The sequence below is a fragment of the Pleurodeles waltl genome, chromosome 1_1, assembly GCF_031143425.1.
Source record: "Pleurodeles waltl isolate 20211129_DDA chromosome 1_1, aPleWal1.hap1.20221129, whole genome shotgun sequence".
In the NCBI taxonomy this organism is placed as follows: Eukaryota; Metazoa; Chordata; class Amphibia; order Caudata; family Salamandridae; genus Pleurodeles; species Pleurodeles waltl.
In genome coordinates this window covers 505,892,626-505,920,049 of record NC_090436.1, presented here as the reverse complement: position 1 = coordinate 505,920,049, position 27,424 = coordinate 505,892,626, and the positions used below count along the sequence as shown (strand labels likewise).

The window sequence follows — 27,424 nt, the reverse complement described above, 5'->3', positions numbered from 1 at the left end:
TCTTACCCTGGTCCTTGGATAGTAGAACTCGCTTATATCAATTCTTGTGTTATTTGTCTAACATTTCTGTAGTAGTTTGGAAACTATTGTAAAACATGTGTGCATTGTGATCAAAGTTTATTGCTGCACTAGACTATCCAGCAGCGCACTTTGTTTACCTCAAAGACCCCTGTTGGGCTAATCGTACTATAGTGTTGGTTATAAAGATAAAGAAGTGAAGATTAAAACATTGTGATGTGACTTCCACATGTGTGTTAAAACAGTTAATTCAAGCCGCAAACTTGGTGTACGAACTGAGAGGAAATCAAGGATTGATTTCAGTGACATATTAATTAAAACAGTGCAGTTAACTGTTATTTTGCAACACTCAGTGCCTCAGTAAATTACAAACTCTGCAGTAGTATACTAAATTATATATGCAATAGTTAAAAATGTGAAGGAGTGCTTCTCATACATTAGTGGGATTGTGACAGAATGAGAATTCACAAGTGAAAGTACACCGCATCTTTTAATTCCTCACAAGTAAGGTTAGCCTTTATCTTCATGTGAAACACTAAATTATACTCAAAAACATGACACAGCAGTAACCGTTGTGCCTTGTTGCTCTAGGTCTCTCTGTTCACAGTACCCTCCACAAAACCCTACCTTTCATCCGGCCACTCTGATCCTCTGGTGTTTTCCACAGTCTCATAGCCAGGGCTGCCAGAAGGTGGGTATTGGAGGGTATTGCTACTGAGGGCCTTGCTCTTGACAGTCTTTGGGATTTCACCTGGGATTTTTACATGCTCTTACTGACATAACCACACACACTCTCTTTTATTTGTCTTTTGAAGGCCTTATAATTGGTGATTAGTTTGAGAAAACGATTGTGTTTTGAGTATCCCTAACAATCCACACTCCTCTCTCTTTCCAGTCCTCATGTTCTACTTCTCATATAATATGTTTAACAATGTGTCCCAGCACAATCGTTGAGAAATCTGAAACTCATACCTCCCTCTCCCCCAGGCATACTGACCTAGCCACACTCCTGAATGAAGCTGGTTAAAGTAACTCAAGTATGACTGTAATTTTCTAACCTACTGGTGTGTGGATCGCAATGCAGATGTATTCCAGTCATGTCACACCTTCAAAAATAAATTGTTAATGTATCAATCCACCAAGGGTAAAGTGTGTGGATCACACTGTGAATTATACCACATCCATAAGACATCTGGCGAGTGGATCACAGTGGAGAGTGCGAAAATGATTTAAATGTTTCCAGATATAGGCCCTCATTATGACATTGGCGGTAAATCCCACTTACCACCACGCTGACGGACAGCAACTCACTGCCGCTGCAGCGGATATCCGTTCACCATATTATGACACACACACACACACCAATCTGACAGAGATCAGCCACACACCCAAATACAACAGACCAAAGGTCAGTGATAAAGTGGCAGTCCCAAAGCTCACACCGTTACACCAACAGAACAGCGCCCATCACATTATGACCCACAAATCACCAGAGCGGACATTCAACGGTGGTAAATCATTGGCGGTACATACCGCCATGCTCACAATGGACACCCACATACAAAACAACACTACATTGGACAATTCAAACACACACCTGACACCCATACACTCACCACACCCACACCACTATAAAACACATACCCACATTACCCACAACCCTTTACGACTACAAAGCATTGCCACCAGAGAGACACCAAGACCACTGACACAACCAGAGACACACAATACTTACACCTATACACCACTCACACACTCCACATCACACACCCCAACACATTACCCAACACACCCTCACCAACACACCTCACATAACACCCATGGCACCACAAAGACATCTTCGTTTCACAGAGGAGGAGCTAAGGGTCATGGTGAAGGAAATTGTCTGGGTAGAGCCACAGCTATTGGAACACAGGTGCAGCAGATATCTATAGCTAGGTAGGTGGAGCTATGGTGGAGAATCGTGGACACGGTCAATGCCGTGGGACAGCACTGCAGAACTAGGAATGACATCAGGAAGCGGTGGAATGGCCTACAGGGAAAGGTACGTTCCATAGCAGCAGGACACCAGCTCGCTATCCAGAGGACTGGCATGGACCCCCATCTCCTCCCCCACAACTCACAGTATGGGAGGAGCAACTCTTGGTAATACTGCATGCTGAGGGCCTGGCCGGAGTCAGAGGAAGACTGGACTCTGGTAAGTGAACTCCCTACTATTATTACCCCCCTACCTGCATGCCATCACATACCCTCACCCTTACCCTCCCTCCCATCACTCCACTACATCCCACACACTCCACCATCACATCTCACTCATCCCAATGCCAAGCTCTGCATGCTGTACCAATGCATGGACACCCCTCACAGCCCCGCATGGACACTAAAGCATGCACACCATAGAGAACGAACACTCCCACCATACACTAACATACACAAGTGTAAGCTGGCAGGGCAAATCTAACCATGGAGGGGAAGCCACAGATGTACAATATGTCAGACACATAAACCATAACACATCATTTACATCCCCACAGCTACCCAAGCCAATGTCAGCGGGGAGGAGGTGCCAGCAATATCCAGTCCCCAAACAGAAGAGGCCCACTGTGATGACAGTAACTCTGTTCTTCAGGATCCGGATGACCTACCTGGCCCATCAGGGACCACTGGACAGCCGGTTACCCAAGCCCCTTCACACACCACCACAGAGACTCCCCCATCAGGATCCAACACCACAGCACCACCCATCGTACCCACACCTATGTCCCCAGGACACGTCAATCAGCAGTGTGTCCACCTCTACAGGGACCACAGGCCACACTTCACTCCCAAGACAATCAGGGACCTGGGGTCAGTGGCAGTGGGCACACGGTTCAGGGGACAGAGGCACAGGCCAACAGGGAAACTGGGAGGAGTGCTGTGCGCCAGGGGGAGGACAGGCCCAGGGAACTGCCTGTCCAGGAAGCACTCTCTGAGATCCTGTGAGCCTACCAACATTCCCAGGAGATGATGGGCCACATCCTGGACAACGTGCAGAAGAACAGGTGGCTGCAGGAGGGACAGTACCAGGGGATCAGGGAGGACTTGCAGGCCATTAACAACTCCCTAATCTCCATAGCAGGGGTGCTGGCAGACATGGCCAACATTATGAAGGAAGCAGTCTCATACCAGCGGGCCCGTGTCACTAGCCAGACATCTGAAAAGCCTTCCACTTCCGCTGTCGCTAGTGGCCAGGATGCCCCACCACAGGACTCACAGGCCACCAGCACCCCTCCCCCTGCAGAAGGTGAACCACCCCGTAAAAGTTCCCTGCAATCCAGACAGAAGCCAGAGACACTTGCCAAGACTCCCGCCAGAAAATGAGACTCTCCTGATTGTCCCCCTTGTGTCCTACTCAGTCACCCTGTCCACCTTGAACTGCCATTGCTCCCCTTCCTATGTCCCCTTGGACAATACACCTGTGCTACAAACAGATTGGAACAATACCCTGGACTTTCCTCCATCATCACCCCATTCCATTGCACTTTCCCCCTATATGTTAGCACTTCAATAAACACCCTTTGAAAAAAATCAATTTGGAGTATGTCATGTATATCAAATATGTATTATTTGAAACAGGTACAAACATTGCAAATTAACTGTACATAGAATGAGCACTGATTAATGACCTGTAGCAGGCTGTAGTGATCACACCAGAATTATATGTCAAGTCACCAACATCTGCAAGATGAATTGCCAGAGGGAACAGTAAGTGGGCATAGAAGTGGGAAATATCAGCATACCATTGCCACACAGATTAAAACCAAAGTCATTGAAATGTAAAGTTACACTGTCCTACCTGTGTGTCATTGGAAGTATTGTCGTATAACTGATGTTCTGTTGCCCTCATCCTCTGCCGCCTCATCCTCACTGTCCACAGGGTCTACTGCTGCCACACGGGCATCTCCAGTCTCCTCCTCCTGCAGAAAAGGGACATGGCGTCTGAGGGCCAGGTTGTGCAACATGCAGCATGCCACTACTATATGGCAGACCTTCTTGGGTGAGTAGCACAGGGATCCACCTGCTAGATGGAGGCACCGGACCCTGGCCTTCAGGAGGCCAAAGGTCCTTTCAATTATCCTTCTGGTTTGTCCATGTGCCTCTTTATACCGTTCTTCTGCCCTTGTCCTGGCATTCCTCACAGGGGTCAGCAGCCATGATAGGTTTGGCTAACCAGCGTCACTTGCAAATATTGAGGGACAACATTTAGCCACACACTATCCTATATGGCCCACACCCGTACACCAACATCTTCTGGGTGGGAACCAGGGCTCACCTATTAGCCACACCCTGTGCCTCTGTAGTTGGCCCATCAGATTTGGAATGCTGCTATTCCTCAGGACAAAGGCATCATGCACCGACCCAGAATAGTTAGCATTGACTTGAGAGATGTACTGGTCCGCCAAGCACATCATCTGAACATTCATGGAGTGGAAACTCTTACGATTCCTGAACACCTGTTAATTCTGCCGGGGGGGGGATAAATGAAATATGTGTACCGAGGGGGGGACAAATGCAATATGTGTACCATCAGTCACCCCAATTATGTTGGCGGGATATGTCCCATTGCATAAAACCCGGCCTTCACAGTGGCCAAATCCTAAACCTGGGGGAAAACAATGTAGCTGCACATGTGTTTTATCAGGGCAGACAACACTCTTGTCAGCACTATTAAGAACATTGGCTGTGTCATTCCTCCTGCCAAACCCACTGTCACTTGGAAAGAACCAGTTGCCAGGAAATGGAGTACAGATAGCACTTGCACAAGAGGGAGGATCCCAGTGGGGTGACGGATAGCAGATATCAGGTCAGGCTCCAATTGGGCACACAGCTCTGTGATTGTGGCCCTGTCAAGTTTATAGGTGCCTGTCCTCCAGTGTTGCCAAGTCCACCAGGGGTCTGTACACGGGGGTATGTCTCCATCTCCTATTCATCTGCAGTGGTAGGTATCTAAGGGACACATGAGTGACGAGGCTGTCACAAACTGAACATTGGAGCCACAACAGGAGTATGCAATATGTAAACTTGTAATGGGTTGGTGTGATTTGTCCAGTATGTGCCTATGTCTCCTGTGACGCAGCATTAATCCATAGGGCTGCCCATCCCCCTGAAATGGCGTCCACCTATCCTGTGTGGAGGGACAGGTGAAAGTGAGGTAATTCTGCTGACGTTGTGTGCCGTGGTGGGAGGCGGTCAGGAACCGCCATGCAACTCCTCATTGGTTAATATTGGGCCCTACGGGGTACAGTGGCCAATGGTGCTCTATGCCGGCGGTGACAGTATGCACCGCCGCGGATGTGACCGCCATTTTCTATCATATTCCTCACTTGCTACCTGACCTTCCATAGGAGAGGACCTACACTGCATGTGCTGCTGTGACCTGTGTCTGGGACCTACCATGGGCCGTGTGACCTGGGAAAGGGACCCAGCCTTCACTTCAGAGGAGTTGGAGAGTCTGGTGGATGGGGTCCTACCCCAGTACTGACTACTCTCTGGGTCTCCAAATCAACAGGTGAGTACACTGTGGGCACGATGCATGTGGCATGAATGCATGGAGTTGTGTGTGTGTGTGAAGGCCTCGTGTAAGGGGGACGTGGATGTCTTCTTTGCGGTGTACACGCTGTGTGCTGGGCTATGTGTGTGCCAATGGTGATGGAAACGGGTGTGGTGGGCCACATGTGTAACAGGCTTGACTGTTTGTCTACTGGTGTTTTACTGTGTGTATTGCCTCTGCAAGTCAGGGCCCATCGAAAGAAGGGTATATGGTGTGCCATCGCCAAGGAGGAGCGGACCTCAGGGGTCTATGGCAGGCAGAGCACCCACTGTCGCAAATGGTGGGAGGACCTGAGACGATGGGCATACAAGACGGCAAAGGCCCAGCTGGGGATGGCCTCTTAATGAGGAAGGAGTGCCCGTCAAACCCTGACCCCCCCGATGGCCTGCATTCTGGCAGTGGCCTATCCTGAGCTGAGTAGCAGATATGTGGTAGGTTACCACTTGTGACAATGACTATTAAAGCAACCAATCGCCAAATGTTCTTGAGATTCCTTGAGATATTCGAGAACTTTTTCAAAAGTTATCCAAATTAAAGTTTATTCAGAAGAGAAAGATCAGTTCCATATTGTACTTGATAAATTAGATCATAGAACAGAGTGAGCATTCAACCAGCCGACACGTGTTTCGCCCAAACGAGGTGCATTCACCTGGGCTTTCTCAAGGCTGTCAAGAATAAAAGAATATACAAATTTAAGTGAGCCTAGGAGTCTAAGAGATCAAAAAGTTAAGAGTCGAAGAACACCGGGTTGTGAGAGCCCTAAATGTCCAAAAAGCTTACGCCTGTATATTGATCAAGTCTATCCATGAGGCACGAAATGGAAACACGATTGAGATTAGGAATCCATGCAATAAGGGTGCCAAGATAAAGAGCAATCCCTGAAGGAAATGATGAGTGTTGTTTCCGCCCTGGCGGTCGGTGTAGTACATTGGCTGTCTTTCGGAGATCTTTCCGCCATGGTCATAATTTGGTGGTTACTACCGCAAGCCTGTTGGTGGTATTACTGCCACTTTATCACTGACCGCCAGGGTCGTAATGAGGGCCATAGTATTCTTTATTAAAACGCGACTTTTCAAAATGATCACACAGTGGCGCGTTGTACGCCATAATTGACCAACTCGTCAAACGACATGAGACACTCTTCCCCATGTCTCTCCTGAGTCTGTGATGAGGAGAGGATCACGGGAGAAAGAAAATGAGCAAGAAAACAGTAGCTGGTCACACTCCTCCAAATACCAGAATCTGCTTGTAACTGATCTGCAAATTGGATATGGAAGGGAAACGATTGTTTACACGCTTACCGTCAGAGAGCTTGTTTGCTCATGTATACAGTGCCTTGTTCATTGCGCTTCACATATTGTTAACACGGCGTCTGTTACTCACATGAGAGTGGTTCATCTGCTGTGTCTAATGCAACATAGAATGTTGTCAATGCGCGCTTACTCATAATTGCTGGATTTCCCCATTTTTTATTTTAAAGAAAATGACCTTACCGACTGGATCATTAGCAGCCAAACCTAACCAGTCATTGAAATGTCCAAATGCAGCCTGCCACGCAAGTATAACAATTTGGGCAAACAATTTCAGATCATTAGATGTTTTCCTTATATACATTTCGTGAGAGTCTCATCCATGTGCTCAATGAATTCTGGCATATCCCAAACCTTTGTTTGGGGATCCACTCTCTCATTTGTGAACTTGATAACTTTTTAACTTCTTGCTTGCCTCCTCTGGAAAGATGTTCTTTTGAATTACAAAGTCCTGCCATAGGTTACTGCTGTACCTGGTTAGAGTTTTTTCCGCCCCTGTGAAAAATACCAGTAAGGTCTGCTGAATCTTGTGGGAGGTTGTGCATGCTGTGGAATCTCAGATAGTATACAATGCACTGTCATTGGGAACGTACGTTTCCACCACTCTTCCTCTTCATTTGCCATTTATAAAGGCATCACGTTTTATTCATAGCACATATTTCAATTCACTGTTCTATCCTTGCTGAGTCCTCCTATTTGTTTCTGCCTTATAACGTTCATCTTAAACTAAATTCTGTGTAATGTGTCTAAATCTCTCACTCTCTACTAATTTTCTTCTTGCAAGCTTTCCTTTCAGCTTTCTGCCTAACGCATGTTTGATTTTTGTATATTACAGAAAGTTGTCACAAAGAAGTAATGCAGGACGGCATAGCCAAAGGGAGCCAATGAAATGGAATTATGGTCAAAATAATATTTCTTGGCAGAACGTGAACTCAGACCACCCGATCTCACTTCTGCATTTAGCCTGCAGAAAGTTACAAGAGGCACATGTTTCAGAAATGTAGAAGTATTGTCTTGTCATGGACTGGGGCTATTCAAATTGAGGTTTAGCCTAAAAATGTATCAAGTAAGTCTCGGTTAAAATCAAGGATTTATAAATTAGTCTGCTTTGTGGTGAAAACTTAAGTACAAAATCAAATTCATAACGTAATGCTCACAATTTCTACTCATTCAAAGGAGGCATTTAATAGGAAAGTGCTAAACAAGACTAAAGCTAGTTTTGAGACATGAAGTAAAGAAGTGTATGATAGTCAGACAATTAGTAGTGATTTTGAGAGTCAGTTAAAAAAAAAACCTGAGAGGTCAAATTTCAAAAGGACAGCTAGGTGATAGGGTATTCTACTTGAGGTTTTTTTTAAATGCAAAGAGCGTGTAACAATTATGGACCTCAAACACAAAACTTTCGGCTTAGGAAAGGGACTTATCGTTTTCCACCACCTCATGCTGTACAACATTATTTCCTTCCTACAAACTGCTCTGAACTTGACAAACAGTTAACCTAAAATAAGTTATGTCATTATCAGTTTAATCAAAAGTTTGTGATTAAATTATACATACAAGCATTCAATTTAAGAAGTCATTAGACACTTAAAACTCATCATATTACTGAACACTGTGAGAGGGCAGACAACATGGGGGAGGGGCTCTCCCAACTTGTGAGTTTAGGCCAGTCCAATGGATGAATAAATGCAATAAGGCATAAGTGATAAAAACATTATGGTTGAAGAAAGTTACATACTATAACTCTGTAATATTGTGAAAGAGTTGAACACACTGCATTCTTGAATACTACAGAAACCTTGAGCCCACACAAACACAATTTCAATGGTGTGTGTGAGAGTCCTGTGGTGTACTTGCTCTTTGGATGTACTGTGAAATCTTTTGCATAATGCAGCAGGGAAAAGGTCCCCAGTAAATCTGAAGATGTTAATGACAAAGTGATGCTGTCATGATATTTGTTTTACATTGGGTTTTTACCTATAATCTTTTTTTCACAAAAAGTAAATATTGCACACATATTACATGCTTCATCTGACCAGTCCAAAAGACCTATGTACCCTTTTGAAAAATTATTAATGCCTAATGAGGTCAGGTGCTTTTGGCTGTCGAGTTATTAATTGTGGGAGAACACAAGGTCTGGAACAGAATCTTCAGCACCTATCCTAAGAAGCTACTAATGGTTTACCCCAAAACAAGTAATATATATAAATATATGCAAATAAATAAAACGTAAAAAATATGTATAAAAGTGTGCATATATAATCACTGAAAAAAATAAAGGTTAAAGGGACATTATTGTTAGATGGAAATGCCAGTTAAAACATGGTATTTTAATGTGGTGGTAGCCAATAAGATCAGGGAGCTTTTTTCTCCCTTGGACCAATTTACTCCTGCCGGAGTCAGACTCCTGCAGGAGCGAGCACTTTGATTGTCTGCCAGCAAAATGTGAAAAATTTTGCTAGCAGCCAATACTGGACTTAAAGACTTGGGGCCTAATTATGACTTCGGCAGACGGTTTAAACTGTCCGCCAAAGTCCTGAAGTTCAGCTTACTGCCACTGTGGCTGCTTTCCCGCAGGCCCCATTGAGAGCTCCCAGTGGGGTCAGTGGGCGGAAATGGTGTTTCCGCCCGATGGTGTTTCTGCCCGCTGACCCAGCAGGCAACAGCTACAACATTGACGTCATAATAGATCCATCTGCAATACTGTAGTGCGTAGGGTGCACCAGCACCCGTCGCAATGTTCACTGTCTGCATAAAGTGAACATCGCGACGGGGCCCCCCAGGGGCACCCTGCACCCCGTCTCCACCAGCCTTTACATGGCTTTGCTACCGCCATTTAAACGCTGGCGGAGAGGGTGGTCATAATCCCCAGGGCAGCACTGCTTGCAGTGCTGCCCTGGCAGATTAGGACCACCAGGACCACCAGTCCATCCTGTGGAGAGGAACTGGCGGTCCCAACGCAACACGACAGCCACAGTCATAATGTGGTGGTCAGACCGCCAGCACAACCCTGGCGGTCTGAAGATGGCCAGGGTCATAATCAGGCCCTTAGTACCATATCCTAAAGCTTTAAAAAAAAATATATATAAGGGGGCAGGGTATGGGGATCCCACAGTGACCCCTAGACCCAAAATATGAAACAAAATTGTCAGGTTTTGCCATGATCCTGCAACAGTCCTGCAGGATCATGACAAAACAAAAAGTACATTTTTAGTGAAGGAGGCATGAGTGGGTCCCCATGCCCTATTGTTGAATTTTACCCAAGATTTGGGGTCTTAGGGGCCTGAAGAGGCACAGGGAGGGAGCCCCCTCCCCTTTTTAGTGAATTTGACTCGGGGATGGTGTCCCTGGGGCATGAAGAGGTTCCCCGGCCGCCTCCCCTATTTGTAATTGAATTTGGCCCAGGGATACGTGATTTCTGAGGCCTAATTGCAGCGTGTTTTAAATGTCAACAGGTTGTAATGCTTGTATGTTAAAGGTATGCTGGGTATAGTCCTGCATTGTACAGTCTGATATTCCATGTTTCTAACATACACAATGCAGTTGATTATTAGTACACAATACGCAATGTAAATATCTGGGTCTAAGTAAGTATACAGAATTGTCTTCATCTGAATCAACATATAGTCAATGAAATGCAGAATATTCTGATTATTTACTTTCAACCCTGTTTTATCACAGTGTGAGTCAATCAACAATATGTATTTTTATTACAATAGAGTTGAGCATAGATTTTTGTCTCACCTCTTCAATTTCTGGAATGTGATCTGCAAGTACCTCTAACAGCAAATTCTGCATGGTTTCACCGGGGGCAAATGTTAAGTTTCCTGAAGAAACTTGCATGTCATCAGTAGCAGGCTGGCCATTAATGGTAGCAACCCATTGGATGGTTACATGGCCAAGTGTCCCAGAATTCCGAATTATTGGCAGGTTTACCTTCACTGAATTGGACTCTGGCTCACCAACAGTAATGGTAAGGATCTGAAACACTGAAGCAACAGTAAAAATGATACCTTAACATCAATTTGTGTACAATTATTGTTAAAATGTAATGCAACAACTTCCTTTACAGGGTGAACTTTCTTAGAAGAATGAGTTTTACAATATTTTTAAAGAGTAGCATTCAAAAACATGGAACCTATATATGGAGAGAAGATGATGAGATATTTATGCACCAACAATGTGAGTTCTTTGTAGTGGATTGTTATTATTATTGATTATTTATTAAATAAATAATTGGAAGATGAGTAAGGTTATTTGAAATACCAAATCAGCTTCACCAAAGCAAAATGTGCACCCCATATAGGCTGAAAGAACATGTTACTTACATTTGGTAACAGTCCTTCTGATGGGTACTTTACCAACCATGAATTCCTCACTTTGTGAATATTCCCTAGGCATCAGACTGCATCTGGAAACAAAGAAGTACTTCTGCACACCAGTAGGAGGTGTCGTCACCCATGCACACTGATGTCAGCATGTCTGCAGCCTCTGATGAGGTCTCAATGCAGACTAGCATTACCAGTGTACACATCTGTAAATTGGACCTATTTCGATGGAAAAAGACTTCACTTCACAGAACAGGGAGGTGGAAGAGTTGATGAGGAATCTGCAATGAGGTGGACTATCCACAGCAAAGATTGTTACCAAAGGTAAGTAATTTGTTCTTCTGTTGGATATTTCTAACTGCAGATTCCTCACATTAACAGATATCATAGTTGTACCCCCCCACCAAGCTGGTGTGCCCGTGAACTGTCTCAGACCAAAAATTCTATCAGAAAATACCCCTCTCCAATGACCTGACTGCTGAGGCAGCATAGCTTTGTGAATGTGGGTGCCAACATCCAAGCACTTCCTGACAAATGTCCAGGACAGGCATGTCACATGCTAACACAGTTGAAGAAGCTTTGGCTCTGGCAGAATGAGCCCTTAAGCCTTCAGGAGCGTGCTTCTTCCCCCTGCCTTGTTGCTGCGACAGAGGATCCTCTTGAAGAGGCAGTTTTATCAGAGGACAGATGCTCATGACCAGGTGTTCCAAGTACCACACTGTCATAGGCCAATCCTGTGTCACTATGACCACTTTGGCCTAGTTGTTTCTGATCTTCAGAACTCGGATCAGAATGGTATATAGATGCCCCAAGCTCAACTCTTGAAGGAAGGAGTCTTGAAGAGAGAGTTGCCTTGGAAACTCCAATTTGCAAAAGTGCTGGCACGGCACGTTCTTGTCAGAATCAAAAAGACTGAGCCTGGGTTCACCACATGAAAATGCCTAAACATCCTCTGGGTGCAATTGCCAATCTTGGTCCAGAGTAGGTTTCTGAGTTTGTTTGCCTAGTCATTTAAAGATCCTGCTAAATAGTTTACTAACAAAGAAACACCTTGGTGGGCCAGCCACTTCCAGAGATACAGAACCTCCTCATACAGGCCCCCAAGACCACACCCCACCCTGTTTGTTGCAGTACCAAATGGTGCTGCTGTTTCAAGTGAGCACATGCACCAGCCTTTCTCTGATGGTGGGAAAGAAGGCCTGCAACGCCAAGTGAGTTACCCTCAATACTAACATATTGATGTGGATTCACATCTCTGCCAGAGCCCTCTCTCGGATGGCCTTCTCAACACAGAAGTGATGTATCTGTAACCCATGCATCAGCTCTGGGAGGAGAAAGGAGAGGGACCTAGCACTGACCCAATTGTGGCCAAGTTGCCACCACTGCAGATCTTTTGTAGTCTCCTTTGAAATCTGGATAGAATCCAAATATTCCCCTGCAGACTGGGATTTGAGGCTCTACTGCAGAGCCTGCATTAGTTTGGCCTGCAGGATTCAGGAGTTCAACCCCAGGAGCCTCAGAGTCATCCACATTCAGAGGGTGAAACATCAAGATCATAGTCTGACTGTCCTGGACTCTCCTCTCATGGGAAAAAAATGAGTGAAACCGTACCATATTCAAAATAGCGCTGACGAATCGGAGTGTCTGCAAGCAGTTAGGTATGAATCAGGCATGTTGATAATAAACCTCATTGATGTTAAGAGGCTCGCCGTTATCTGGAGGTGGTTCAGGACTGCATGGGCAAGCCCAACTCCAGCAGCCAGTCTTCAAGTCAGAGAAAGACTGGTACCCCCAAACTCCAAAGGTGTGCTGTGACCACCACCACTATGTGAGCATTTGAGGGGCACTGGTGAGGCCAAAAGGCAGCATTGCAAACTGAAAATGAATCTGGCCCACTGCAGGCAGCACCTGTGGCTCTGCAGGATGGTAATATGAGAATAAGTATCCTGCCACTCCAATGCCAGGATCCAGGGCACGCAGGACTTGGATGTGTGTGAGCATTCAAGATTTCAGATTTTTCCTTCCGCAGAAAAGCATTCAGAAGACGAACATCAAAATATAACAAAGGCATCCGTCTGGTATCAGGAGTAACAACCACTTCCTACATCTGGCCATAACATATGACAAACTTTGCTGCATTGTGGCTGTCTTGATTAGCCTGGCTAAGGAGTTCCCGAAGGTCATCCAGAACAGCTGTTAAACTTGTGGCATGATATCCCAAAGGGAATTGGAGTAGAGACCTTAAAGGCAGCTGACATTCACAGGCATCAGAGTCAGGCTTCACAAAGAGAAAATCTGTTTCTCTCCCAAATGTCTCTATTCTCTTTGATTCACAATCAAGCAGTGTGATAGGAAAAATATTAGGATTGACTTTGCAGGTGTACACCTGTACCAGCAGGCTGTCTGGTGTTGGGTGTTTTTCCGCATTAGACATTTACCAAAAGGAAGAGGGCGAAAAAAAAAAAAAATCCGCAACATGGAGGAAGAGTAATGCAGAAAAAACATCTCAAAAGTAGAAAGCAGGAACCTGCAAGTGTGAGATAAAGGGGCAGGGAATGTCTTGTAGTTGATTAAAAAGGCACAAGGTGGGTTAAAGAATATGCAGCCTTGGTATTCGGTGCATTAACATTTGATTGCACCAGCCACAGGCTTTTGAGCAGGACTTTAGGCACTGGCACTCTATCTTTTACAAATTAAGCGCTGGACCTTCCTATTAACAGGCAGACCTGAACAGAGTTTTGATGAAGTTCCCAAAGGGGTATCCATATCAGTCTCATTAACTGGCAACAGGGGCTCTGTGGGAACCGGACCAAGTTGAAAAATTTCAGTCATTACATTAGTTTTCACTTCCATGGTGGGTAGCTGTAACTCTCGAACTTCCTCCTCTCTTAGCAGAACAGCAGCATAAGAGGTATTGTACTCCATGGCAGTGAAGGGGGTCACACGTCCAGTAATTGGGAAATTTTCCAGCCCACTGTCATCTTGAAGGTTTTCATACCAGTTCTCCTTATCATTGTCCCCTTCATTATAGTTATCATAATTTGAATCAGCGCAGAAAAGTCTGCAAATGTGGTGAGGGCAAAGTATTGGAATCTGTAGTATTGCCTAGTGGCTGCGTGTTGGTCAGAGCCCGGTGCCATCTCAATCGATGCTTTGGTGGACTCTGTTTGGAGTCGTAAAGCCCAGTGGGCTGTACTTCCTCCTCTGGGGATTGAGATTGAATTCATAACTTAAATTGGCACTGGAGCCGATGCTGAAACTGATAATGGTTCAAGGGGCACAGATGGCACAGAGGAAGGACCCACTGGCAGAAGTCTGAATGGAGGCCTCTGTGGATCCTTGGGGCCCAAAGGTGCACCAGAGGGAGCTAGTAATGCTGAACACGCACAGCAATGCCTTAGCTAACTGTAACCACACCAATTTATCAGGAAGTTTAGGGTGTGCCAGGACTAAACTCGGAATGGATCCAGGGAAAATCAGGAGCAAGACTGGGAGGCAAGATGGAGTCTGTGTGTCCCCTCTGGAGTCCAAAAGAGCTAATTCCCACTTCAACTTCGTTTTCTTTTTCTACTTACTCGAAGACTTCAACCGCAAGGATGATCTGCCACAGGAACAACTCTGTGAGCAGGGGAAAGACCTTTAATTCAAATTCTATCAGTCACAGCCTGGAGTCTTCTTGTGTTTGGCGACATAGTTTGGCCTCACAGCACCATAGACCTCAGGGTCTGAGTGCAGTCCTTGCAGGCCCCAGAGCCGTGCTCCGACCCAGGCCCCATAAACAGACTTTGTGAGGGTATCTCACAGACATTTGTTTGCGACATCCCATGCACAGGTTAAATCATGTCATCTTAGGGGGTTGAAATTTTCCCTTGCACACTGGATAATTTTAAGGAAGGGTCAAAAGACTGAAGGAACAGCAAGAAAGTAACTGATGTCAGCACGCATGGGTGGCACATATATGCGGCTCTGCACTTTGCTTCAGAAGCAGAATAATGTCGGTGCCGCAGGGCGCCATCTACCAGCGCACAGCAGTACCGCTTTTACGTTTTTGGGTTCCAGACTGAAGCATGGGAAATATTCACAAATTGTGGACTATGGACCTCATTATGATTTTGGTGAAGGGGATTACTCCATCACAAACGTGATGGGTATCCCGTCCGCTGTATTACAAGTTCCATAGAATATAATGGAACTTATAATACTGTGGACAGGATATAAACTCGTAATGAGGCCCTAAGTGCTTAGAAGTATGCATCAGAAAGGGCACATTTACGCATTAAAGCTGAACAAATTTCTGCTTCAGCTGATCAAAAAAAATGCTATTCAGAAACTGACATAGAAAGAGTACTAGATTCCACTCAATATCTTTGACCCTTTTGTCATCAGATCACATTCAAACCTGGACAATGCGAAACCTGGTGTTGACTATTTTGTATGAAGTCAAAATAGATAAAACTAAAACACTTAAAACAAATACTGACAATGTAAAAATTTAATTGATTTCATTTTGAAAGGTTTAAGTTGAAAACACATTTTTAAATAGTTTTTGTATCTAATGCACTTTCCATAAGTTATTTTAACTACAATCATACAAACGTTAAGATTTTTTTATAGCAGTGTGACCTGCTCGGATTACACCGTGTGGAAAAGTTTAATCCTCAGTAATTGGTCGTTGAATCATAGTTCAAAATTGTTTGAATCCACATATGAGAAAGTATATAGCAGGTTACAATAACAAACTGACTCCTCAGAATGAACAGGCATAGATGAGCAACAAAATAGACCTGACCATATGGTGAAACGGCAGCGGTATCAGACGCTGCAGTGGCAAGCACATACGCCTTTGTTATTTGCTTCCCGAACTCTACGGTTAGAAACAGTCAGGTCTATTTCATCGTGTGGATATCTAACTGAACACCATCAGCCATTCTTTACCTAAAAAGTATACCTAGAGCCTTGAAAAAGTCCGAGAGGACGAAACACGTGTTGGCTGTTTTGTTGCTCATCTATGCCTGTTCATTCTGAGGAGTCAGTTTGTTATTGTAACCTGCTATATACTTTCTCATATGTGGATTCAAACAATTTTGAACTATGATTCAACGACCAATTACTGAGGATTAAACTTTTCCACACTAAGTCACCCGACTTTTGGACTCTCTTTGTTTGGAGTGCCCCGGTTTGCTCTTTTCTTAGAGAATGCTGCAAGATGTGTTGCCATACAGTAACTCACCCTTTGCGAAGGTGAACTGGTCACCTTTTAATGGCTGAATTATGTTTTTAGATGTATTATTTGACCTTAATGAGGAATAACCTTTGCCCAGACAGTGTTGACATGCAAAACTTCTAGTTTTACATACCCTGATGGTGAAAAACTCTTAAATTTGTTTTTCGCCACTACAAGGCCTATCTCTCCCACAGGTTAACATTGGAGTTGCCTTATTACATCAAATAAGGATAGCTTTCAAATGGGAAGATGACTCCTTCATGTTTGGTGCATCTAGAATCAGAATTTATAATCCTAACATATGGTGAAGTGGGATTTTAAATTGTGATTCTGAAAAGGACACTTTTAGGAAGTTGGATTGTTCTTGCCTAAGCCATTTGGTGCTTGCAGCCTGAACTCTGGTCACATGACTGGATGTAGTAGGTGGGCTTTGTGTATTCCTCCTAGACAGTCATACACAATGGGAGCGTAGGTGTGACTTAATGGGCCATTCTGGGCAGGATGGTAGGGAGGAGCTGTGCACAGCCTCACTCACACCTGAATAGGCTGTGCCTTGTCCACACACAAAGGCCTTAACAACCCTGTATTGTCACTCCAGCCATATTGGAGCCAAGGTAGGGGATTAGGGTATTTCCTTGCACTTCAAAGCCACTGTCTGGAAGCCTCTTCCGCCTTCCAGAAGCAGGGCACTAAAGTATAAATACTGGACCTTGGTCATCACCACTTCAGTACACTTCTGGACCGGTAAATACTCTGTCAGGAAGAAGGACTGCTGTGCTGCTATAAGGACAGCCACTCTGCTGCCTGCTGCCTTCTTGCCTGGGGTAGAAGAACTGGGCCTGCACCTCCTCCTTGCACCCACGATCTGAGGGTGACTCAAAGGGTTAGTCTAGTGGCCTCCTGATCTGAGCCTCAGGGACATAGCAGGGTTCTCACAGCTCGTAGACCGTCTTCAATGAGTTTCTGACCCCTAAAAGGTACCTCTCAAACCCTCTTGAGTTTGTTATTTCAAGCTTTTAGTCTCTACGCAATTGCAAATGGGCCAGTTTGCACCAGAATTGTGCAGCTCGCACAGAGAATCAGCACAAGCTGCTGCTAGTTCGTCTCTTCACACAGCAAGAATTGTCTGCTGGCATGGATCCCCACTGCAAGGCTCCAGCCCACCTGTCCGCAACCCCCGGACTGCTCCACATCCCCGCCGGCCCTCATGCGAGAAGCTCATCAGGCTCCCGGTAAACGTCCCCTTGAACGTGACTCTTGGCATAAAGCCTAAGAAAGTAAACCTTCAGCGGGACTAATGTCTGACTGTATCTGACCCGCGCTCCATCACAGTCAGCTTGAATTTTTTACGTTGATCCGGTCCAGCACGACCAGATATCTCTGGTTGACGCTTTATGCTTTTAAGTACTATTCCACAGTTTATTTTTCACAAATTCATAACAATTCTACTGATTGGATTTTTGTTGGTTTTGTTTTGTTTTATTTACTAAATGTTGCTCCATGTTTCTAACCTAGTGTGGGATCTTTTGTGAGGTGTTTTCACAGTTTTATTGTTTGATGTGTTGCACAAATACTTTACACATTGCCTCTAAGTTAAGCCTGACTGCTCTGTGCCCAGCTATGAGAGGTTTGATCACTGGCTAATTTTGAGATTGCTTGTGCCTTACCGTGACTAGTATTAAAGTTGCTGGTTGACCAGGGCTCACACCTATAGTTGCTGGTTGACCAGGGCATACACACCAGAAAACCAACAATCCAATTTCCAATAAGCATAATTGACTTTTGTTTAGTCAACTCTGCCAGGGCCAGATTGTGGAACCAAAAACAGCTCTGGCAGAAATGGTCAAACTAGTCCTTCTCCACTCATCTCTTACGCAACATCTTTCCATACATCCACTGTCTCACCCTCTCTGATCTCTCTCTCGCTACCTCCCTCCTCCCTCCATCTCTCTATCTCTCCCTCTCTTGAAGCCTCCCCATGTTTTCTCCAGTTAACCTCAGAGAGCAAGGGAAGGTGGCAAAGGCACCAGAATCGGCCCTGGGCTTTCAAAAACACCCTCCAAATGACCCAGCCCACTTGGGAAATGCCTGGTGGAATAATAAGCCTGTCTGTCCTTTAATTCTGATATATAATTTGATTTTCCCCATGTCATAAATCCAGTGGCCCTGGCTTATGGTTTGCATTAGTCTTAAGTTTAGCTCTTCTCGTGGGGTCAAGACAAAGGGATAGGTTTAAATTTAGCCTGACATGTCACTGTTAGGCACATGGAGAAACAGCTAGAAACAAAAAGCTGCCTCAAGGAAAAGTGCCTTGCAAATTATTCATAAACCACCACACTGGAGCTGGAAAAACAATATGTAAGGAGAAAACTATATTACTGATTTCAGGTCATTTAATTTTCTTCACAATTATTTTCATATATATATAAGATATAATCAATAATAAAAAATCACACCATATTATCTGGGTTTCATAACGCAATCTCTCTGGACACGGTTCAAAATGTAAACATTCACCCTAATCATACCACACATACCCCAAACCCAATCATACACCGTCACATGTAGGAAGTACAGATTTCCATTAGGCATGACAATTTGTGTGATTTTACCTTAGGGCACAAGTTATAGTTACTTTAGCTAACTTTAACTATAAAGGTGAATTTCTATGGTTTGGTACGTTTAAAATGTGAGCCTAACTATAAGTTCCCTTTAACATTAGTTTTTTTAAGTGAATTTCTATGATTTGTTTAGTTCTATTTCCTGGGTATAACGTCCCTATAACCGTTGTTTTTAAATTGTAATTTGTAATTTAACAGAGGTGGAGATGTAGTGTCTTGCAAGTTTTGTGACAGAACCTTTTTGGCTCTAAACATACTCCATAGCAGTGTGACATAATCGCTACAATAGAATGTAATGACAGCTTGGTTTAGAATGTTGGAATTCACAGGTGCACGCAGAATAATAAAGAATAAAGTTGTGTGTGGCGTAGTCATTGGCGGTTACCCAGGCTGCAGAGGACGCTACACAGTCCACTAGTGACATATAACATACAGGTCATGGGTACATTTTGTACCATATACTAGGGACTTACAATTTAGTTATGTATGGTAATTAGGAGTATAGCCAATTGTTACATGTTTTAGGGGACAGAGCACATGCTCAGTGGCCTTGTTATATATAGCATAGTGATATTTACTTGTTTTAGCAGTGACAGCAAAGTGTTTTTAAAGATTGTGTCTCTAGACAGATTATGACGAAAATTTATTTTCACATCTAGATTTAAAACTGAATTTAGTTTTTGCCCCCATGAGGGTACAGACTCTTCTTTAACATTAGACACTTTAGACCTGCCTGTTACGTGGTAATAGGCATTAGACGCTTAGACCACATTACCCCATCGCTTATGCTTCTAAGCTGGCTCCCTCTCAAAGCCAGAGCTCAACTGAAAATTCCTTACCTCACACACAGAGCCTTACATCTTAATGAACCAAGGTACCTGGCAGAAAATTTTAGACTCTCAGGAGGCAGCCGCTCCCTCAAAAGAGCAAACTCTCTCAGACCTGAACTCCCGAAATTCAGTGAACATAAAACCTACTCGCACTCGTTTTCAGGAGCTGGTCCAAGGATTTGGAACTCCATACCACCTATGGTGCGATCAAACCCATCGACCCACTTTAAAAAAAAAGAGTTGAAAAGATCCTAATGAATAAGTTCCTGTCATAATCAATAAATTACTCTCCTAATTTTTAGGTGAGCCTATCTCCTGAGCTCAATGGGCACCACAATGACATTATTATCCATACATCCTCTCCAGGAGAGCACCACTCAATCTCTGCTTCCCAGCTACCTAGAACTGTACGTCCTTTGAACAGTCTCAGAAAACCACCCAGAAGATTCTGTTCAGTGGCCTAATAACATGCCATATCTTAGTTGAGTTTGTTTCTTTTGATGTATCTGTTTTTGTGTATCTGTTTTGTGTATCTTCCTTATGATAGCACTCTGATTACCTTGGGTCATGTTCACGCTTTATAAAAACACTCTAAAAACATTTAAAAAATCTCAAATTGCATGTAGTTAGAATGCTCTATAAGTATGCTTTTCCTCAAAATCTCATTTACAGGGGTACACTTACCTTTAACTCATAATGGTGAACGAACACTTGTCAGGTGCATTTAAAGCAATGCGGCATCTATCCTGTTGGCGCAGGACGCTTCACTGCTGATGTTCACATTTCTCCTCATTAGCATCACTAATATTAAAAAACATTTCTAGAAATGTGCTTACTAGGACAATTTTAGTTTGACTGCTCGTACCTCCCACTCACCTTATAATCAAATGCTGGTGACTCACAGGTACCTCCAAGTACACATTTATTTTGCTCTCGTTAGGATTAAGATATTTCCAGAATGAAGGCTCATGAAAGAGACTGATTTGTCTACATTTCTGCAAATTACGTGGAGATGTGGCTTGGTACCTTGGATCCATTAGGCTATGTTGTGAGAGAAGTGACCGACGGGTGGGAGGTTGCTGTGTTGACTGCCAGCACTGGAGCAACAGATGGAAACCACAGCTGAACTACATCGAGCAATGTGGAAAGGAAAGTGTGTTTATATTCTGACTGAGAGATCTGGGGCTTTAACTGACTGCCGTTGTGAGCAATTCAGAACACCCTCAATCTCCTCTATCTGCTTAACAATATCCGACAGACATGCCACTTACATACATCTTATTGACTTAATTGCTATCTGACCTCCTAACAATGGTCATGTTCCATATTAAGTAATATTAGTAATGCCCCAATTCACACACCTTGTTTCCATGAATAAGTGTGCTTTACTACAGGAAATTCTGACGTTAATCACACATATTCAAAGAAGAATCTTGGAAAATAGGCACATTATTGTTCTCGGACCTAAATCACAAAGCTTTTTTCTGGGAGGAGTTCTCTTACTCCGAACCTAGGTTTTAGTTACACTCGAAGGCCTGATTTACTAATAATTGTATGCGTAGGTGTTTCTAACTCCAGGCTCGTAAATTTCCAGAATGTTTATACGTAGACTTGAATAGCAAGTTTTTCTATTTGCGCAACCGTTTTACTCAGCACAATTTAAGAATGTGCAACTGGAATCCATCACTTGCCCCTGTGACAATTCCCTGATCTGCCCAGGAGCACTCTATGAGCACTCCAAAAAGGCGCCCTCCGGAGTTGACTTTTCTTCATGGTGACACACAGCACATTACTGATTGTTTTTGTTATGCCTGCATTGGTAATGTAAACAACACAGACAATCACTGCCTCATTTGCATGAAGTCATCTTTCAATGCAAATGACAAATAACAAACTTCATTCACATGATGAAGCTGCAAAACCTGAACTAGGCACCACACCGGGCTGTACTAGAAAAAAAATCAGTCCTGGAAAAAATATTTAAACCAAACCCACGCTGCAGGAGGCAACAGTATAATGGATGATGGGGGTAATGGGGGCGGGAGGGGTTCATGGATGGGGCATGGCAGTCAATGCAGTCTGAAGGAAGCCGCCTAGCCTGCAGCAAAACCTTGAAAATAACTGAATGGTATAATGGCCAATCAGGCCCTGGAAAACAAAATACCCTGGACCGAAGTCACAACCTAGCCTCTTTTTAATATGGAAATTGCACAAAAGAATCGCGCAGACGCCCTTTGTACTTCCATGACACTCCCATAGTATAGCCCAAAAAAGGCAATTAAATGTGTGAATAATATTTCTGAGGAAATGTTTCCCAGCTTACCAAAAGATCCATATGGGTCATCGGACGCCTCAATGGTGATGACTGCCCGTGTCACATCCCCCAGCGAGGCTCCTCCTGTTGTCTGATTCAGCAAATCCACCCGAAAAGACTCTTCCACTTCGGGGTATATGTCATTGATTATATAAATTGGCACAGCTTTGCTAGTTTCACCATCTAACAGAACTACATCCGATGAGGCAACACTGTAATCCTCACCTATAAAACGGAACAATTTTCAGTATCACAAAAATGTTGGTTTATTATTGAAATATCACATCACATATTTCAGGTCAATATCAAGAATACCAAGGCTGTATCACGCATTTCTTTATTGGTGGGGTTTGTTGTCAGGGGTAAGCGTTGTTGTAGGTATTTCAGTTTGTGTTTTTCTATATTCCCATTGGTGTTTTAGTGAATAAAGGTCTGTAAAACACATTGAAACACTGCTAACAGCAACAAATGGCAATATATTTAATATAATGTGAATCTGTTATATGGCCAATACGGCTGACAAAATTAAATAAAGTCAATGTGCAACTGATTATACACAACCACTTTGCAGATCAACATTACCCTGTGCAAATAGGAATTGTTCAGCCACAACAGCCAAGGTTGGGCCTGTCTGAATCGGAACAGAAGCAACTAAGGACCAATTTCGGCCTCTTTGTTAGGATCCTGCCTGGTCCCAGTGGCACAATAAACACAAGACCCATGTCTAGGCATACCAGTTGCACTTATGGCATTAAGTTGAACAGTACAAAACAGTAAGGAATGGAATGCTTGTATTACTCTCAGCCACTGATAATTATTTGAAGCCACATCCCATTCCATTTTTTTTGCACACAATGCCAACTCAGATTAGAAACAGCCATATGCAAATCAGCTCTGGTCCTTCTCTAACACAAACGGTCCAGACTGAAATGCTCAGTCAGGTCGTCTCTGGACCGGAACACAATAAATCCAAGACCAATTTCGAGCTATGTAGGCCTAGTCATTCAGGTGCAGCTTGATTCCAGTGGCGTTGTGAACACGTTTGACCATACCCTTCGCACTAGGTCATCACAGTGAAGAATACAAAAAAAGAGTGGGCTTGGATGCACCCCTGTGGAGTAACCATTGGATGAGATTAATTCAAGTATTTTTTTATTCATTATAAAACTTACATTTGGAATGTGTTTGCGCCTAGGGCAAAATTGTATGTAGAGCTAAGTTTAATAGCTTATGTTGGACTTGGCCTTCTCTGCAGGGTCACCCCCAAACTTTTTGCCTTCTGTCCTCAAGTTTTGCTGAATTTGTTTTTGTTGGCCCTGAGCTCTACACACTTTATCAGTTTTATAAGGTCTTGTGCTCTCTCTTTTAAACATGGTAATATTGGCTTACAACCAGTTGGCACATTTAATTTACTTGTAAGACCCTAGTAAGGTGTACTACATATATCCAGGGCCTGTAAATTAAATGCTACTGGTGGGCCTTTGCAGCACTTATTGTGTCACCCATTTAAGTAGCTCTTTAAATATGTCTCAGGCCTGCCATTACACTCTGTATGTTCAGTTTTAAACTGCCATTTCGACTTGGCAAAATTAACTTTCTGCCAGGTCTAAATCTTCTTTTTTTAGTACATGCAAGTCACCCCTAGTGTAGGCCCTAAACAGCCCATGGGGCTGGGTGCAGTGTATTAAAACATTGGGTATTTACTTTTAAGCTTCACATGCCCTGGTAGTGAAAAGCTCTTTAATTCATTTTTCACTACTGCAAGGCTCACCTCTTCCTGAGGGTAAAATTGGGTTACCCTTTTGCCTTTCATAAGCGATAACCTTGATCAAGTAGGAAGGTCATGTTTGGTGTCTTTATTTATTGTAATTTGAAACCCTCTTTGAAGGTAAAGTCTGATTTTAAGTCACAATTCTCAAAATGACACTTTTGGAAAGTTGGCATTTTATTGTCCTAACCAATTGGTGCCTGCAACCTAGTTCTGGGTTCAATGACTGACTAAGTCTAGTTGGCAGATGCCCGTTATGTATTCTTCTCCCACAGTATCACAAAGGAGGGTCTGGTTGTTGGCAGGATGGGCCATCTCTGACTTGATAGGGAGGCGAGCTATCACATACCACTTATACTCTTCAAAAGCACTGACTCAGATAACACACAAAGCATTTCTCACTACTCTGTTTTGCTCCCACACAGACTGATACCAGTACAGGCAGGCAGGAAATTTCAGACACCTCAGTAGAGGGCAAACTCCAGAAGATTCTCCCACAACAAAGTGGGAACCACCCTACGGTCTTACTCTTCGGTACACTCCTGGACCTGTGGATACTACAGAAGAAGGATGTCCCTCTGCTTGAGGCCTGCTCTTCTTGCTGAGAAGAAAGACTGGACCAGTACCATTTATCCCAGGATGAAGTGACTCTAAGGGTCAGGTGACTGAACTTCTATTAGAGCTACAGGGATATAAAAAGCTCCAGAAGCCTCCCTACATATGCCCACCTGACTTGCTGCCTGGACTTGCAACTGAACCTGCCTGAGCCTTCATGGCCTCTGCTGGAGTGAGTTCCTGATTCCTGAGAGATGCCCCTCAGGTCCTGGCAAAACAAGATCTGCACTTTGCACTACAGGATTGACAGCCGGTGGTGACCATCAACATGAAGCTTCAGCAATGAATGTCCGGGACGCCAAACAGGATCTTCACGCTACAGTGACAACCATCTGGGACTCTCAGCCTGCTCTTCATGCTACAACGACGACCATCCAACACGTTCTTCCTGGTCTCCTCCACCATGATCTGGACTCTTTGTACTAGACTCGAAGGTAACTCTTTCAGCGGAAATAACCCAGTCCCTGTATCTGGGCTGTGCTCCATGGAGGTGAGTCTGAACTTGAGACTTTCACCCAGTCTCGCAGGACCAGATAGCCGCGAATGGCACTTTCTGCTTTGTGCTTTTAAACACTATACTTTCCATAAATCTTTAAAATTGCATGCCTTCTGTTCTACTGATTGGCTTTTTTGTTGTTTAGTGTCAAATAATTTATTTAATGTTACTCTATTTTTCTTAATTAGTGTTGGATTTTTCTGGTGTTGTGTTTTCACTTTATTACTGTTTGTGTCCTGCATAAATACTTTTCACATAAGTTAAGCCTGATTGCTTTTGCACTAAGCTATCTGATGGTTAAGAATAGAATAATTTAGTGACTTTTTCTGGTTCACCCTGGCAAGGATTGTAGTTGTTGTTTGAGTTGGGTTACACCCCGCTCAACAAGCAACCCAATTCCTCACGTTATTAACATATTTCTACTGCATTGTATTCACTTTGACTCCCAAGTTTTCCACAATAGGATTTCCATAAAGTATCTGCTCCCTAGCACATACTCCATAGGAATAGGACCCAGCATACTGCGACTTGTCTATTCGTGAAATGGTCCCTAACCAAATGTGTATCTTTACTATAAAGTAATACGCTGTAACTTCTGAAAAAACCCTGTGAACAAGCAAGAGTTAGTTTTCACATTTTGCCTTTTTCTGTGCCCTCTTTTCTAGTATTATTTTCTTACCAGCGACTGCAGTTATTGGCACTGCTACAAATTTAACTGATACATCCCCAAACATTCCTCCAATTCTGCTCACGTTGATAATCGGTCCAATGTAATTTTCAGCAACACGCACAGCTGTGGATGAAAGCTGAAGTACACCAAAAGCATCGTCATTGGCATTGATTAATATTTGTGCTATTGCGTCACCACTGGTTCCGAGCCGAGGAGAATCTAAAACTGCAAGACAAAATGACAGTTATGGCCAAATCCTGAGGAAAAGATAAAAGCAAAAAGACAATCTTCCATTGGTTTGTTTTTTCAGGACTATAGTTTCTAACACATGAAAACAATATGTCTCTGTTTCAGGATATATTGTAAGTTCTGCATTTACTGCATGCAATATAGAGCTAACCTAGCTTCCAGGAGCAGTGCCTTGCTGTAGGAAGTTGGCTCTGTATATACTATTTCAAGGTAAGAAATAGTGTGCACAGAGTCCAAGGGTTCCCCTTAGAGATAAGATAGTGGCACAAGTTGATAATTCTAATGCTCTATTTTGTGGAAGTGTGGTCGAGCAGTAGGCTTATCAGAGGGTAGTGTTAAGCATTTGTTGTACACACACAGGCAATAAATGAGGAACACACACTCAAAGATTTACTCCAGGCCAATAGGTTTTTATAATGAAAAATATATTTTCTTAGTTTATTTTAAGAACCACAGGTTCAAGATTTACTTTAAACACTTTAAAAGTAAGGTACTTCACTTAGATACTTTAGGAACTTTGAATAAAAGCAATATCATATACAGTCTTTGTAAAAATGGCAATAAGCTATTTTCAAAGTGGACACAGTGCAAAAATCAACAGTTCCTGGGGGAGGTAAGTAAAGGTTAGATTGGGAGGTAAGTAAAACACTTACAAGTCTCAGTTCTGGGGCATAGGCAGCCCACCGTTGGGGGTTCAAGGCGACCCCAAAGTTTCCACCACAGCAGCTTAGGGCCGGTCAGGTGCAGAGGTCAAAGAGGTGCCCAAAACACATAGGCGCCTATGGAGAACAGGGGTGCTCCGGTTCCAGTCTGCCAGCAGGTAAGTATCTGCGTCCTCGGGGGCAGACCAGGGGGGTTTTGTAGAGCACTGGGGGGGAAACAAGTAGGCACACAAAACACACCCTCAGCGGCACAGGGGAGGCCGGGTGCAGTGTGCAAAGCAGGAGTCGGGTTTCAGGTAGGAAACAATGGAGGGACTTGGGGGTCACTCTAGCGGTGCAGGCAGGCACAAGGGGGGCTTCTCGGGACAGCCACCCCTTGGGCTAGGCAGAGGGTCACCTGGGGGTCACTCCTGCTTTGAAGTTTGGTTTCTTCAGGTCCTGGGGGCTGCGGGTGCAGTGTTGGTTCCAGGCATCGGGTTTCCTTGTTACAGGCAGTCGTGGTCAGGGGGAGCCTCTGGATTCTCTCTGCAGGCGTCGCTGTGGGGGCTCAGGGTGGTCGTCTCTGGTTACTCACGGGCTCGCAGTCGCCGGGGAGTCCTCCTTGAGGTGTTTGTTCTCTGGATCTCGAGCTGGGGGCGTCAGGTGCAGAGTGTGAAGTCTCACGCTTCCGGCGGATAAAGTACAGTCTTTGAAAGTTGCTTCTTTGTTGCAAAGAAGTAGTTGGTTTTG

At 44.0% G+C, this 27,424-nt stretch overlaps 1 protein-coding gene across 1 annotated transcript in view; it reads right to left on the bottom strand.

Moving 5' to 3' along the window:
• Positions 1-27,424, bottom strand: part of ADGRV1 (adhesion G protein-coupled receptor V1) — a 2,003,619-nt gene that overhangs the window by 1,393,260 nt on the left and 582,935 nt on the right. Inside the window, exons 29-31 of the mRNA XM_069225272.1 lie at positions 25,794-26,009; positions 22,245-22,460; positions 10,663-10,907 (exon numbers count right to left, since the gene is read on the bottom strand). Coding sequence (XP_069081373.1) covers positions 10,663-10,907; positions 22,245-22,460; positions 25,794-26,009 — 677 coding nt within the window. The remainder of the gene's footprint in view (positions 1-10,662; positions 10,908-22,244; positions 22,461-25,793; positions 26,010-27,424) is intronic.